The sequence below is a fragment of the Castanea sativa genome, chromosome 12 (assembly GCF_040712315.1).
Source record: "Castanea sativa cultivar Marrone di Chiusa Pesio chromosome 12, ASM4071231v1".
Lineage (NCBI taxonomy): Eukaryota > Viridiplantae > Streptophyta > Magnoliopsida > Fagales > Fagaceae > Castanea > Castanea sativa.
The window spans coordinates 9,854,209-9,871,398 of NC_134024.1; the positions used below are offsets into that span (position 1 = coordinate 9,854,209).

The 17,190-nt window shown below is 33.6% G+C and overlaps 2 protein-coding genes and 1 pseudogene across 2 annotated transcripts; 2 read left to right on the forward strand and 1 right to left on the reverse strand.

Moving 5' to 3' along the window:
- Positions 1-3,977: 3,977 nt before the first annotated feature.
- On the reverse strand, positions 3,978-4,839 carry LOC142618296 (kunitz type trypsin inhibitor 104-like). The gene has a single exon (XM_075791204.1). The coding sequence runs from the start codon at positions 4,757-4,759 to the stop codon at positions 4,133-4,135; it is 627 nt and encodes a 208-aa protein (XP_075647319.1). The 5' UTR covers positions 4,760-4,839; the 3' UTR covers positions 3,978-4,132.
- Positions 4,840-9,890: 5,051 nt separating this feature from the next.
- On the forward strand, positions 9,891-11,814 carry LOC142620151 (acidic endochitinase-like; annotated as a pseudogene).
- Positions 11,815-14,915: 3,101 nt separating this feature from the next.
- Positions 14,916-16,111, forward strand: LOC142621003 (acidic endochitinase-like). The gene has a single exon (XM_075794321.1). The coding sequence runs from the start codon at positions 15,093-15,095 to the stop codon at positions 15,975-15,977; it is 885 nt and encodes a 294-aa protein (XP_075650436.1). The 5' UTR covers positions 14,916-15,092; the 3' UTR covers positions 15,978-16,111.
- The last annotated feature ends 1,079 nt before the right edge of the window (positions 16,112-17,190 follow it).

Here is a 17,190-nt window from a genome sequence, read left to right on the forward strand (position 1 = left end):
CAAACTATATATGCAAAGAAGCATACAAGAGTGATATTGATTCAGGCTCATCTTAGAGCTTTTGATGCGCCCGTGAAGATGAGCCCGAGCTATCACGCCATGTCTACTTCCCTGTAAATTACTTCATAGATCTTTCTCTTGGTTTTGAGTGAGCTAGAGTGCGCCCTCTATATATAGCACGACTACTAACATACCGTTCATCTCATCGTAGTTGTTGAACTGTGAAAAGTGCTCTTGTTACAAAAGGACAAATCATAAGGAAGCAGCATATACTTGGGACATTTAGTTATTATCAATATTTAAGAATCCCACTAGGTCGGTTTCATGTTTATCAATGGCCAAGCTAAGAATTCGTTTTTGAGAATCAGAACTAAATCTCACTCGATAATATATTACACTAACTAAGAGTCTTATAACTTAAGACATTATCTACTCTCCTTTATTAGAAAAACTATAGTTTCAATCTCTCTTATTGTTTTAGCTATTGAATTATTAAAAAATGTTTTATTTTTCAAATTCTTCGTCTATATCATGTAGCACATTCGAAGTACATTAAATTGACATAATTGTTCGTCTATTGAAATGAGGCTCTATCGCTAAAAATTAAAAATAAAAAACTAAAGAAAAAGTACTCGATTAAAATCCTACCACTAAGAGTTCCAAAAATTCAAAAAAAAAAAAAGTTTCAATATTTATTTAATATTATTTTATAGTCTATTATAATTTTTTTTAATAATAAAAGTTGGGTCTTGCACATTGTACTATCACTATATAGTTCATATAAGGATTACAAGTTGTACATCTTCATTTTGCCATGTGACTCATTATAAGTGTATTTAAATTATTAACATTTTAAGTGAAAACTCTATTACTATAGTTCATTTTACATATGTGTATATATATGTAATTCAATTTTAATTATATTACTTAAATACTTTCATTAATGTAACATGATAGAAGCACACTAAATTTACAATGTGTAATACACACATATATTGAATCCACTTGGTGTAAGTATGGTGTATAATTTTTATTTTAAATTACTTAATTTTTGGTAGTAAAATTTTAATTGTAGAATTTTTTTTTTTTACACTTAGGTAGTAGAACTTTACGTAGAATAAATTATTAGTAATTGATTTTTTTTTTTTAATACAAGATGAAAATTCTACTCTAACCTAATTTAAGTATATATGTGTGTAAAGCTAATTTCTGGAGACTTGAACTCCGATCCTTACTTCCCCAACAACCCACAAGCACTTATACTTGTGAAGTGATCATCGCGCTGAAGAGTAATAGATTCTTAATAATTAATAAGAGTGTAGAGTCTTATCACAAAGATAAGATAGCTTAATCTCAACTATGATTTCTATTTATCATATAGTATATGATATAATAATTATTGTAAGACAATACCTTGTGCTCTTTTTGAAAATAAGTGAAGATAAGCATACATATTGAGGTCTCTATTAATGATGGTATGTTTCGCTTTTCTATTTTAAATCTTTGGCTAAAATAAGTTGGAAACGGCGTATAATCAATTAATTAATTTGTCGAACCGTGAGTTGTGTCATTCCACCTCAAAACCTATTGGTGATAAAGAAGACACACTCAAATATTTTATGGCATTAGACATCACGCCACGTGGACCGGTTTTTAGAGTGGTTGTAAGGAGTCAAAATGTGGTCCCTCCAACAATTCCTCCCTCACAAAAACACTTTCGTGACTCGAACCCATGACCTTGGGTCTGAAACCATTTGTTAGACTATGAGCTATGTTATTTCACCTCAAAATCGATTAGTGATAAGGAAAACACACTTAAATTTTTTACAGCATTTGACATTACGCCACGCGGATTTATTTTTAGAGTAGTTGTAGGGAGTTAAATTGTGGTTCCCAACATAATTATTTAATAGTTTTAATTACTAGTACGATCTTGGCAAAGATTCATATATTTTGTAATCTTACCGCTTGAACAAATCAATGTGACATTGCGAGGAAATTGATAAATTCAATGTATGGAACAAATTCTAATAACCTAAATTAACAGTCGATTGGGGAATTGTAAGATGGAAAAGCTAAGTTCCATTGTGTCTTTTAATTTGATTTAAATATTGGAAAGCATAAAAGGGAAAGGTATAAAATTAAGGATATATATAGGATGAGTTACTGGTAAGTGCCTCCACGTTGTGGGAAGCAATGTTAAAGTATAGCAATCAATTAAGGATTGGAGACTGTGAGATAAATGATATTCTATAATTTTCTGAGTATTAGTTGTATAACATATCAAATACTCATTGGATGTTGGTTGGAGTACTATAGTCCAAATAATATTCCATATTTGATCTCATTTGGGTGCGTGAGTTAATTTACATGAGTTTTTTTTAAAAAAATGTAATAAAATTTACTAAAATCTCCTCCATTTCAAGTTCTATCAGTACCCTCAAGGATGGTCGCAGGTTCCTAGCCCAGTATGGTTATATTGTAGCAAATATTCATTACCTTTCCTCACATTTTTCTGTTTTCCACTTATCTTATGTTCGTAGGTATTGTAACAAGGTGGCTCATTCTCTGGCGAGAAGAGCAATCATTCCCCCCCCCCCCCTCTCTCGTCAATCTGAGTGGAAGATGTACCTCCAGATATCACCTATGTTTTATAGATTGATTTTAGCAGTTTACCTTAATAATATGTTTTGTCCGGATTCTCCAAAAAAAAAAAAGTTCTATCATTTTCATCAATTTTATGATTCAAATTAATTTTACTAATTTAAAGTGTTCAAACTATTATATCATTTAAAATTTTAAATGAGATGGTATTTTATATATTAGTACATCCAAAAAATTAAAATATAAATCATAAAATGGACGAAATGGACATGACTTAAAATAGAGAGGGTTATGTTTCCTAAAGGTTATGGTTACCTTAAGTGAATGTTTTTATTATCTTAATATTTTCTTTCTCTTGCATTATGTACAATATGTTTTCTCCATATAATGTCTATAAAGTATGTAAATATTATTAAAATACATTACTAAGGGTTTTTTTTCCTCAAAAAAAAAAAAAAAAACCCAAATCCCATGTAGCGCAGCTATTCACTACTTCCGTAAAACTCTCAATTTGAGTCTAGGACCTTTCGTTTTGCCCACACTTTTCTCGTATCATATGGTTAGGATCTTGATGAACTCTCCTATGTAAACTCAAGAAAAGATCATTTTGCACTGATAGTATTTTGAGTAAATCTAATTTGTCATGTCTTCGGTCTGTCATTATCCCTTTAGACAGTTCGAAAGTCAAACTACCCCATCTGTATGGTGCATGGAGGAACTCGATATCCATAACTCACACTCAGACTTCCAAAGAACAGTGAGTCCTCCAGCTTGCCTTTCACTCGAAAGTCGAAACTATTAAGTATTAACTCATTCGGAAATCCCAACCTCAGTTCGTCCAAATCCATATGTGATACACTTAGCTTCATCAGGAAAACAACCTTGGGCACTTCTTCCTCCACTAGCATGTGTAATGCACAAACTATTCGAGTGTTCCCAAATGGTTTAAGATCCTTTAAGGCACTATTTTGATGCTCTTATTGCCGGTCCCTAGCTATTATGTTCTTTAGCGTGTATCAAGTATGATAATTAAGTAATATAACTGAGCTTAGAAGCTCTTTTGAATGCTGCAATTTCTGCTGGGTTTGAAGAGAAGCAAATGAAAAAATGAATAGTGCATGTTATGCCAAATTTGCATTTCCTTTGAGGTCGTTATTGTGTTGTAATCAGTCCTATTCTCAAGCTGTTTGGGATGTGTTGATGAGAGATATGATTTCTTTTTTAGGTTAATGGAATTTTTCATAAAAAATAAAAGTAACAAGAATAAAGGATGAAGAATGGTAAACATAAAACAACTCATCTTTGCTCATCGAAATAAGAGATTTATGTTAACACAAATGAAATTATGAATGCACATGCATGAGAGAGAGATCTAAAACATAAAATTTACATTTTTATTATTTGTTGAAATATAATCACAACTTCTCAAAGGAGTTACAAAACACATGATTATGCTTAATTTATTTATTATTGGAAGGAGCTAACTCCATTTATTTACTCTACCTTACAATAAGGAAGACTAATAAATTTAAGCATTTCTCTCAAAGGTAACAGGAATCACATTACCATCCAAGGCTAACAATATCTTTCCATTCTCAACCAAGTTACCAACAGTACCACAATTAAACTTACAAATAGGACAAACTTCTGTAGGACACCATGAAATCTGGTAGATATCACCTCCAACACTAGCTTTCTCTATCCGGAAGTAATTTGCGGTTCTTTGTGAGCTTTGGTCTTCTCCGGTGACAATCAATCTCCTATTAGTTGCGGGGTCCGTCTCGCCTAACTTCCATGCAGTCGACTGAACACAAATTGTGGCCGCTGAGAAAGCAACCCTAAAGTCCCTATTCTCCCTAATCACTGTCTCTCCCTCCACGAAAGGCGTAAAGATGACAGGAAGACCTTCTAAGCCTGAAACATTTTCCTGCCCAACATAAAAGGGGCATGAATCATTTCTATTAATCAAGGTAAAACGACCGCCACTGTCAGTAATAGCAGGATTGATGTAGTATTCTACACCACGTTGAAGAGGACGTCCGGCACTGTCAAGCACCGGTGTGGGTGAGGATGATGGTTGAGCTACTGCTGATATGGCCATCACTAGCATTATGCAGCTAAGGCTTCCAATCAATCTCATCGACTTCATTTTCATGGACTACTCACAAAAATTAAGAATATGCTTTCTGGGGTTTGTAGTTTTTGAACTTGTATGTGGATTATTTGGTGTTTTGCCAATGGCCTTGGCATGGTATTTATACTATCTGGTGCAGTGATTGAGATATTGACTGGTTGAGATATGATGAATAAAAAAGTCCATGAAAGCTTATCCGATTGAGAATCACTTGTACCGTACGGATGTCATTAATAGCATTAAACACGGTAAGGGCGAAGACTTTTGCAACCTGCACATGTAAGATCTTGGTCATTTCTTTGCAACACAGTCGGCAGAAAGTTATACTTGTAAGGAGTTGAACCGAAGTACAGGGAAAAGTCAGAAGCCTAGCCATACATGCAAAGTTTTTCAACTTTGGATATATACACCGAGCCCACCTTTTTAGAATGTCTGAATTGTCCCTTGTTACCTATTCACACATAAGACTTGAAGCTACTAGCTATGCATGGACATTTCTTGGTTAGCCCCAAAAGTCAAAACATGGCTAAGGTTCAGATTGTCAACTCTTTATTTTAAAGTTTATTTTTGGCAAAAATAGACTGTTAATTCCTAATGTTTACCCATTGAATTAATGCTATTAATTCCTAAAGTTTGAAATAAGAGTATTTATCTAAATATTTTGGCTTGGATTAATAACCATGCGATGCTAACAAGATGGATATATATGTTCAACGACTCTATCTACTTTTTTTTCTTGGGATAAAAAATATTGATAATAAAACGAGGATTTGTTAATTATGAGCAACCTTTTGTTTTGGTAAAAAAATTAAATTGGTAATTAAAGGACAGTAGAAATACAATTGAGGAGCGTGCTTTGTGACCGTGTTAGAAGTTTGTTATATGATAAGTATTATTTTTATTATTATATTATAAATTTATTCATACATATATATATATATATATATATATATATATATATATATATATATATATATATATATATTTGTCGAGAAAAGTGATGTATGTATGATAAATTAAGCAGTCATTATGCGTGTCCAGTATATTTTCTGGAAGAGAAAATTTAAGGAAGATTAGTTTTTGACATAATAATCTGAATAAATTTCATAGAGGTACAGAATTGAGTTTGGCATAAAAATCATCAACTATAGCCATGCGTATGATTGTTGAATTAATGCTGCACGTACACACAGATACCATCATCAATTCTTAAAAACAAACAAAAACAAAAACAAAAACAAAGCATCCGATTGAAGTACTGAAATTTTTTAAAACATTTTCATAAAAGAATCATTAATTTATTAGTGGCTCTGAAAACTCAAGTCGATAGAAAGAAGTAATTCAGTCATACATATGTAAACCAACACTTCCCACGTGGTTTGGTCCCATGTGAATGATATACCATCGACGGACATGTAATTTTTAGGGCATGGTAGAGACTCCAAACAAAGAATTCTGTTATATTAGCTATGATATTCATATAGGTTAATTTACCTAGCCTGTTAGTACCCATCAAATACCATAACTATTAGCTACTCCAAAAACTTTGAAGGGGGTCGATGCCCTATCTTTTCAAAAGGTACTCTTCTTTTGAACGCTAGCTTCTGAGAAAAAGTGACTCTAATTATAAAAGATGGCCTAAAAAAAAAAACCATATTTATCACTCTTATCGTGGATAAGTATGATATAGGTTTTTCAACTATATATCATTGTTCTGCTCTACATTCTCTTAAAAGCAAGCATAAAAAAAGTTTAAAAACACAACAAGAACAACTTGAAAATAAAAGAGCTGTGAGAAACTTACAAGGGAAGTCACTATACTCTTAAGCAACCATGATCAAGCATAATAAGCTGCACGGTGTGCTGATGGCTTCAACTTAGGAATGCAAAGAAGCATACAAGAGTGATATTGGTTCCGGCTCATCTTAGCTCATGATGTGATAGTGAAGAAGATGAACCGAACCAGTATCACGCCATGTCTACTTCCCTGGAAATCACTTCTTACATCTTTGTCTTGGTGTTGAGGGAGCTGAAGCCTACCTCTTATTTATAGCACGACTACTATAACGCACGGTTCATGCAAATAGTACTCGTTGAACATTGTAGTGCTCTTGTCACAAAGGACTAATCATAATGAAGCAGCATATTCTAAGCGTATTAATTTATCATGATCAATATTTAGGAATCCCACTAGCTAGGTTGGTTTCATAGGCCAGGCTAGAAATTTAGAAGCTACACTAAAACCATCTCTCTCACACAGTTATATACTAGATAATAAAAATGGTAATGTCTTATACTGTTGCACTAAGTGAACACCCACTCAAAAAAAAAAAATATTTAAAATATATTTTCTCATTCTTTCTCCTTATTACGTCATGTATGTCACAATTTAAGTACACTACATTAATGTAGTTGCATTATCCGATTTTTCCAATAAGGCTAATTTGGGTTCAAATTTCCCCCTAACCCACTTATTGTAAGCAAAAAAAAAAAAAAAAAAAAAAAAAAAGGAAAATATTGTCAGTTTAAAAGGCCAAAAAAAAAAAAAACTACTTGTATTAAAATTTTTTCACCAAGTGTTTCTAATTTCTTTTTTTTTTTTAGTTTTATTATTTATTTTAAATTATTTTTTAAATAATAAAAATTGGTTCTTATACATTAATTGTATTTACACTATGAGGTTCCTTCTAAGTATATTACAAATTATAAAAAAGTCGATCAATGAGGAAATTAAGTTAATAAGCTCCTCAAACACTCAGTTTCAATAGTTTTGTACTAATGAGTTCTAAAGAAAATTTTAAAATTTTAAAAATCATAATAGCTTTATGTATGAAATGCTTTAGGGTAAATTAAAGCAATCTCTCTTAAGATTTTGTGAAATGACACTCATCTTTTGAGGTTTGTATAAATGCAACACTTAATTTTCACTAACATAATTTTTTTTTTTTAATTCCTATTAATTTATACATACCTAAGAGGGAGGGTGTCATACATCCACAAACCTCAAGAGAATAGAGTGTCATTCAATTGGGTAAGAATTTTTTTTTAAAATGAAATATTATGTTATCTTAGTCATAGATTAATTTAACTGTTGCATTCATACAAAGCTTAAGGAGTGAGTATTATTTATACAAAAGTTTGGGAGGGAATATCATTTTCATAAACATCAAGAGCGGGGGAATGCCTGTAATTTACCCAAAGTTTTAATAATATTCATTAGCGATGCACATGTTTAATATCTGAATATTAATGATTCTAAAAAAAATCTAATATTAATTAATATAGGAAATCATGTGTATTTCAAAGAACCTAAACTTTTAGGCATAGCCTCCCTAGCTGAGGAATAATTATCACAGTTAGGATACGTGCTAGAGATACTGTTTCCTAATTTAAATGTGGCTTTCCATTAATATTTCCTAATTGAGGCACTAGTACTGCCAAGGTTTAAATCTTTGGAACTGGCCGGTGAATATGCTATGTATAGCCTTGGTCCATGGTTATTGAATCTTTGAGTCTTTATAGATTATATTTGCATTCGAAATTTGTGCACTTGATGAAAAGAAGTTGGAAATGGGGTATTATCAATCAATATAGATAATGGTTTTTATTTCTCGTAAGATCTTGGCAAAGATGCATATATTTTGTAATCTTACCAAATCAATGTGACACTGCGAGGAAATTGATAAAGTTCAATGTATGGAACAAATTCTAATAACTTAAATTAACTGTCGATTGGAGAATTGTTAAATGGAAAAGTTAAAGTTCCCCTTTGTGTATTTTAATTTGAATTAAATATTGGAAATCATGAAAGGAAAAGGCATAAAGTTGAGGATAGCATTAGAGCATTTACATTGGTGGAGCCATAAATTTAGCAATATGATTCCATAAAAAACTATTTTATCTATCTAATCTTCTCAGTTTACAAAACACCCAACATCAATGGTTTTATTTTAACTTTCAACACAATAAAATAATATATTTACTCCAAAGCAGTGTGAACACATGATAAAATAATATATTTAATATAAAGCAGTGTGAACACACAATTTAATAAAACTTTCTATATGTATATACTTTTTTTACCTATTTTTTTTATATAATAATACTTCTTTCTATATATATATATATATATATATATATGTAAGATAAACTAAATAATCATAATTGGTTCTTGCAGTCAAATGGTGCCTCTCTTCCCTTAAAATAACGAAATATGAATTGCATTCAAGGCAAGGACGAGAAGGACTTTGAGAGAAGAATAAGCAAAACAAAAAGGTATAAGCTAAGCAGTAATTAATCAGATTGGCATCTTCTTGGAAGACTATTGGAAATTTTTGTCCCTTTCATGAAGTATATGCCATTGGAGCTTTACAAACTTCCAATTAGATAAAGTACTTAGGCAGTGTCTATCGGATAGTATGCTCATCCTTTCCAAGATTGATGGCTTTAAAGTTCGAAAACCAATTAGATATAGCTTGTTCTAGAATTTGGGTGACAATATCTGATGGGAATGGGTCCATAATAAATAAAAATGTACTTGTACTGCAACCTATAACCAATTTTCTAGCTAAGAGCTTATAGTTCAACCAGTTTTCACTGCTTAATGTTTTCAACGAAGACATTTAGGATTCAAATCTTCCCTAACTCCTTCGTAATATCTATCTTAATTTTTTTTTTTTAAATTGCAGAGTAAATTTGTTTCCTTAAACAAAGTCCTCAGATCATTAAGATTAATATACAAACAAGTCATACAGGCATAATGTTTCTTTCAAGCAGAGGCTACACGTACCGGAACATATGTACCCATGCACAAGTTCAACTCTGCTTTTTAACTCTTTCTCTGAGGGAGCGAGGGACCAGGATGTCTTAGCTTGATTGATGGGATGTTTGAATTGTTAAATGAACTTTGGGCTAGAATTCGTTAACTGCAAGACACAGCTGTCATACTTTTCTACCCTTATAAACCTTGTGGCATGACCCTACTTCAAATTTTCACATGAAATCCATTTTATGGTTAAGTTTTTTTTTTTTTTTTTTTTTTTTTTGGATTTAATAATGTATAATAAAATCAAACTAATTCACAATAAATTTGTACCCACTCCACTATTCTTGATCCCAAACAAAAAAAAAAAAACCCAAAGAGGATCTCAATATGGCTGCCCATAAACAAGCATCATTAATCTTTTTGTCCCTCTTAATCATCTTGTGGGGGCCCGAGGACCGAGGATGGAGTTTATAAGCTAGAGTATGTGGAGGCTCGAAGACCGAGGATGAAGCTCAAAAGTAGCAGTGCAGGGCGACAAGGTTAGGGTTATGGGCCCGAAGAGGAGGCTGCTCGAGGAGATGTAGGGGTGAGTCCAAAGGCACTCTAATGCCTACCAAGAGGGAACCAAGGGCCAAGAGGTGAAATTTCTGGTTTAGGGTAGTCTGTGGCCTCTGCATTTAATGCCTTGCATCTAACCTCTTGCCGCATTTAATTGTGGGCAATAGCTTTATCAGCTACATTGATAAGGAAGTGACCTAGATAGTGCAAGTCACAACTAAGCAAGTTCTTTCTACCACCTTCTTCAAACTGTAGAAAGGAACAAGTGTCAAGGGAGGAGACTAGTTAGGTGAGAAATTGATGGTTGAGATGCAAGGAAGGGAGGAGTATATATAGGAGGAAGAGAGATTGCAAAATGGACCCAAGAAAAATATCAAGAAGATAGAGTGAAACTAGAAGAGCATTAGGAGAAAAAGGGTAATGAACAGTATCATTGTTGTGATAGCTTTAGTCTCCTCGGGAAAGCTTGTAAAGGGAAATTGGTTTAATTAATATACGTATTCTACCTTTTTCTTTCCAATTCGACCCTCAGATTGGGCTATCTCTTTGTTGTATAGTTCCTTCTCTACAACTTCTTTGTTTTTTGTCATAAATGACTTGATTCAACCACTATTCTAAGTGGGCCATGGGAATTTTGATTTTCTTGCCCTTACACATCTCTTTATGTAAATCCTTACAGGCTGCTGGGATTGCCATATATTGGGCCCAAAACTCCAATGAAGTCTCCTTGGCTGACTCCAGACATGTTTAAGCTGCGTTCAATGAAACGCAGCTCTAGATCAGTTTAAGCTGCATTTATTAAACGCAGCTCTGGGATATATTGAAAAAAAAATATTCCCCAAATGGGTCTATAACCACATTTTTAAAAACGCGGCTTCAATCTTACCCAGCTGAACGCAGCCGCAACATCTGGAAAACGCAGCTCCACCCCTGGTCTATAAGCATGTTTACTAAACGCAGCTATAGACCAGGGTGGAGCTACGTTTTGCAAAAACGCAATTCAAATACAACCCTGTAGCTGCGTTTTTATAAAACGCAGCTCAAAAACACAGCTACAAAACGCGTTTTTTGTAGTGCCCAATGCTAAACCTAGCTGAGCACTGTGACCCTAGTGCCAATACTAGTACCCGTGATCAGCTCTGAAATCAAAGCTTGCCAAGGGCAAGGCATCAAAGTCTTCCTTTCACTTGGAGGCTATGATGGAAGCTACACACTTTCTACAGCTGATGATGCAAAGCAAGTAGCAAATTACCTTTGGAAAAACTATGTAGGAGGTGAGTCCTAGGTGATGCAGTTCTGGATGGCATTGATTTTGACATTGAGATTGGTTCAACCCAACACAATGATGAAGTTTCTAGGACACTTAAATGGAATTAGCCAACAAAAAAAGGTGTACTTGCAGGAGCTCCACAATGTCCATTCCCAGATACTCATCTAGATACCGCTATTAAAACCGGTTTGTTTGATTATGTTTGGGTTCAATTCTACAACAACCGTGATTGTCAGTACGCAGGCAATGCTAGTAACCTTTTGAATTCATGGAAAACATGGACTACGGTTCAAGCAAATCAAGTGTTCTTGGGGTTACCAGCGGCTCCAGAGGCTGCTGAAAATGGTGGATTTATCCCAGCTGATGTGCTCAAAAATCAGGTCCTTCCATCTATTAAGAGACTTCTCCCAAGTATGGAGGGGTTATGATTTGGAACAAAATTTTGATAAGGGGTATAGTGCATCCATAAAGGGTGCAGTCTAAGTCAATGCCTAAACCACTCAATGCCCTCCTGAATAAGCTATGCATAGTAGGTTTTTCACTACCTATGGTTTGTAACAAATATTTATGACAATAAACCTTGCTTGCATGTGCTTCATTTTGAAAATATTGAATATAATGTTGCAATTCACACCTATCGTATTCAAGTTTGTTTTGAGCCTTTGCATTCGTAAATTGTATGATTTTTCACTCCAAGGAATAGCTTTAAGATTTAAGTTCATTTTTTTGGAAAGTGTACGGCTTAATTTGAAATTTCTGAAAAATGTAAGATTTTAAAATATAGTTTATATATCCAAATAATATTCTGTTGTGTTCAGTATTATGATATATATAGAGTACTCTGAAGTGCTGCCATCTTTAATCATTACTTTTTGAATGTAATGTAATAAAATAATATCATCCTTAAAAATTATATAGGCTCCATACAGTAATTTTTTTAAAAGTAAGATAAATTATATATATATATATATATATATATATATTTATATATATAATCATCATTAATTAGTTTTTGCAATGAACGGGTGCATCTCTTCCTTTATAAGGAAATATAAATTGCATTCAAGATGTCAAACCATGAGCTATGTCATTCTACCTTAAAATTAATTAGCGATAAAAAAAACATACTCAAATCTTTTATGTATTTGATATCGTGCCCTGCGAAACTGTTTTTAGAGTGGTTGTTGGGAGTTTAATTGTAGTCCCCTCAATCCCTCCCTCAAAATAACGCTCCCGCAACCCAGACCCATAACTTTAGCTCTAATATCACTTGTCGAACCGTAAACTATATCATACTCAAATCTTTTTTGTAGCATTTGATATAATGTTTTGTAGACCAGTTTGTTAGGTTCTAAGACTTTAGGAACTAATGTATTAGAACTTCAATATGTATTATGTTGGCAAACTATGATCAAAACATAGAGTCTCCATTTAGGCTTGCTCAAGTGTGGTTTTATGTAAAATTGGAATCGAGTGATTGCAGAATTTAATTTATTGGTCAAAATTTGCAAGGCTCGATCGATCGAAAATTAGACTCGATCGATCGAAACTGGTGCAGGTTTAATTTTCTACGGAAATTATAATTCATCCCAAATCCATATGACGTGTAGGGTTAAGTGTTTTACTTCAAGTATAAAAGGAAAAACTAGTCTAGCTACATTTTAGAAATCTTTGATGAGTTGTATGTTGAATCTTCTATGAGATCTAGAGGTGTTTACCTTTATACACACATAAAGTTATCAAGATCAAGATTAGTACAAGAACTTGATGATCTCTTCAGTTGTTGCATAAAGAACTTTCAAGAAGATCTTAAACCTTTGAGTAGAGTCTCAAAGTCACAAGTAGGTGAACTTGTGGTTGTTGCAATTCAAAGAAAGAAGTAGTCCGTGGACTCGGAGCTATCACATGGTCATAGTAGTAAGTTTTCTACACGAGGTAGTAATAGGATGTTAATGGTCTAAGTTCTACTATAAAAACTTCAATTCTTTTATAATGGATCTGTTTTTACCTTGAAGATAGTTAGGTTAAATCATTCCTAGTTTTTTACCAGTTAGGTTTTCCTGGTTCATCATATCGTGATATTCTATATTTTTCCGCATTATTTACATGATATGATATCATTGTGTTAACCTAGATCTGCATAATTTATCTAAGTAATCACTTGGCTAAATAACTAAGTTAATCAACTTATGTTAAGGGGTCTAAAAACGTACACAATTTTTAGAATTGTTGTAAGGGGTGAAATTGTGCCCCCAACACAAGGCAAGCAAAAAGGAGGACTTTAAGGGAAGAAAGACCACCATCCATTGTGAGGATAAAAATTAAAAAGGATAAGCTAAAACAAAAAAAGATAAGCTAAGCAGTCATAATATTGGCATCTTCTGGAAGACAATTGGAAATTTATGTACCTTGATGTACCACCATCATATTGGTTCGATATATCACACTTAAGTTTTTTATGACATTTAATATGATATTTTATAGACCAGTTTTTAGAGCAATTGTTGGGGTTGAAATTGTGCCCCCAACACAAGGCAAGCAAAAACAAAAGGACTTTAAGGGAAGAAAGACCACCATCCATTGTGTGGATAAAAATTGAAAAGGATAAGCTAAGCAGTCATCATATTGGCATCTTCTGGAAGACAGCTAGAAATTTATGTACTTTCCTGAAGCATATGCCATTGAAGCTTTAAAAACTTCCAATTAGATAAAGTAATTAGGCAAGTGTCTATTTGCCACGTACGAGGTCATGTGTCACTTTCATGCATGGCTATCGGATAGTAAGCTCTTTTTCAAGATTGGTGGCTTCAAAGTTCGAAAACCAATTAGACATTAGCTTGTTCTTGAATTTGGGTGACAATATGTGATGGGAGTGGGTCCATTATAAATAAAAATGCACTTGTACTGCAGCCTATAAGCATTTTTCTTTAGTAACATTTGCAATGTAAATTCTTATCCTTGAAAAAAAAAAATCCTCAAATCATTGAGATTATACAAACATGTCACATAATATTACTTTAAAGCAGAGGCTACACTTGACAGAACATGAGAAAGATCATGAACTCTCTTGCTATTCCAACCTTTGCACAAAATTAGACCCTAATTCACATCTGAAAGTAGAGAGAAACCCAATAAATTTTGATGGCCAAACGCCTATTAATCAATTCTCACTACTTCCTCACTCTCACCATAACCAAATCCTTGAGTGGTGACCATTTCCATCACACCCATTAATACCATTCAGTGTTGAGATATGAGAGTTGATTGGAGCGCGCTGTGGGAATAAACGGAGCACACCCATTTTTATCATTATCATTATTATTTTAAGACTTCAAAATTTAAGTCTTAAATCGTACGTCAACCTAAATACAAATGGAACCACACAAAAAAGGTATTTTAATGATAAATACATGGAATATGCCAACACAAAATAAAATCTGACACTTATAACCATTTACCTGATTATCTCAGACCTTATTTCAATTATTTTTTTTAAAAGTATATTTTATAGTTTTTATTTTATTTTTTATATACAGTTATAAGTAGAGGATTTAAACTTTGAATATTTTGATTGAAGGTACCATAATATGATGGTTGAACCATTGAAGTGAAAGACTCTTTGCAATCTTCTTCCTTTTTTTTTTTTTTTTTTTTCATTTTTTGGATTTAATAGTGTACATAATAAACTCCACTCAAACAGCTATAAATTTGCACCCCCTCGACCATTCTTGAGCCAAAAAAGAACCCAAAAGGATCCCAACATGGCCGCCCATAAACAATTATCATTCCTTTTATTGTCCCTCTTAATCATCTCTTTATGCAAATCCTCACAGGCTGCTGGGATTGCCATATATTGGGGCCAAAACTCCAATGAAGGCTCCTTGGCTGACACTTGTGCCACAGGGAACTACCAATATGTGAACATAGCTTTCTTATCCACATTCGGTAATGGCCAAACCGCAGTGCTAAACCTAGCTGGGCACTGTAGCCCCAGTGCCAATACTTGTACCCGTTTTAGCTCTGAAATCAAAGCTTGCCAAGGGCGAGGCATCAAAGTCCTTCTTTCAATTGGAGGCGGTGCTGGAAGCTACTCTCTTTCTTCAGCTAATGATGCAATGCAAGTTGCAAATTACCTTTGGAATAACTATCTAGGAGGTAAGTCCAATTCACGTCCACTAGGCGACGCAGTTTTGGATGGCATTGATTTTGACATCGAGTTGGGTTCAACCCAACACTACGATGAACTTGCTAGATCACTTAATGGATTTAGCCAACAAAAAAAGGTGTACTTAGCAGCAGCTCCACAATGTCCATTCCCAGATACTCATCTAGATACCGCTATTAAAACCGGTTTGTTTGATTATGTTTGGGTTCAATTCTACAACAACCGTGATTGTCAGTACTCAGGCAATGCAAACAACCTTTTGAATTCATGGAAAACATGGACTACTGTTCAAGCTAAGCAAGTGTTCTTGGGACTACCAGCGGCTACCGCGGCGGCTCCAAGTGGTGGATTTATCCCAGCTGATGTGCTCAAATCTCAGGTCCTTCCATCTATTAAGACTTCTCCCAAGTATGGAGGGGTTATGATTTGGAACAAAAATTTTGATAATGGGTATAGTGCATCCATAAAGAGCGCTGTCTAGGTCATTGCCTAAACTTGCAAACAATATTATGGCATGCTGAATAAGCTACTTATCAATAGGTTCACTACCTATGAACTGTAACAAATATCTATGACAATAAAGCATGGTTGCATGTACTTCATAATTTTTATGCATATAGCAGACTATAATGTGACATTTGATATCTATCATATTCAAGCATTAAATCCAAGTAAAAAGAAATAGAACAAGATAATCTTTACTGAGTTGTAATGCTTTTGATTTAGGAAACTTTGAATGTTTGATGCACTGAATAAAGACAATATTAGGAATAATATCATTCCTTATGACCGGAAATAAAAGATTTAGTAGATTCATTGTTTCTATTTATAAGTTGGTTGTTTCTATTTTTTATATAATCTCCGTATGGTGTACCAAACATGCCCTACATCAAAAGCATTACAATCTAGTGATATATTATCTTATTCTCAATGATATTATCTTATTCTTCTACGCAGAGTTGACCTTACTCACCTAAAAAAATAATAACTACAACGAAAACACAACACAACGATAAACCAGCTGTCGAATTAATTCAACAACTAGCTCAAGTGGAAGTTGAATTATTCCCATAGGATTCAGGAGCTAAGCCACTTCTCTATTAATCTAATATCAAATACCATTTTTTTTTAAAAAAAAATTGAAGACGGTTTTAATTTTTAAATGAGGCGGGTCTTATATATCACCCGCAAAGCTCCTCATCTCCCTACTCCTAAACTCCTCACTTGGCCATTCTTTATTTATTTTTTATTTTTGATGAAAAGACCACAACTTTATTAAAAAGAAGATAAATTCAGCACATCTTGAGTCAAAACGGACTCAATAAAAACTAATTTTTCCTCTATCCAAGTTACATAATTCTCAATACTCTTGACATACTGAGCCAAGACGTGAGCTGACTGATTCTCTGTTCGCTTAACATGTGAGATTTGTGAAGTCCTGAATGCTTGTAACTTCTAACAAATTCTTGCGATTATGTTATAGATGAACACTTGAGGACTGCTAACACCGAGCATGGCATTTATAATCAGTTTTGAATCACATTCAAAATGAACATCCCTTATACCAACGTCCCAAGCGAAGTCCACTGCCTCCTCCAAAGCTTTGGCTACAGCGTCTAATGGACCCAAAGGGCAGTACACCTTCTAGTTAGTAGTATTATATTTGGGCCTAAATTAAAACTATATTATTCCTA

What these genes read in the sequence shown, in the direction of transcription:
- LOC142621003 (XM_075794321.1), top strand. Translation starts at nt 15,093, where the DNA reads ATGGCCGCCCATAAACAATTATCATTCCTTTTATTGTCCCTCTTAATC.
- LOC142618296 (XM_075791204.1), bottom strand. Translation starts at nt 4,759, where the DNA reads ATGAAAATGAAGTCGATGAGATTGATTGGAAGCCTTAGCTGCATAATG.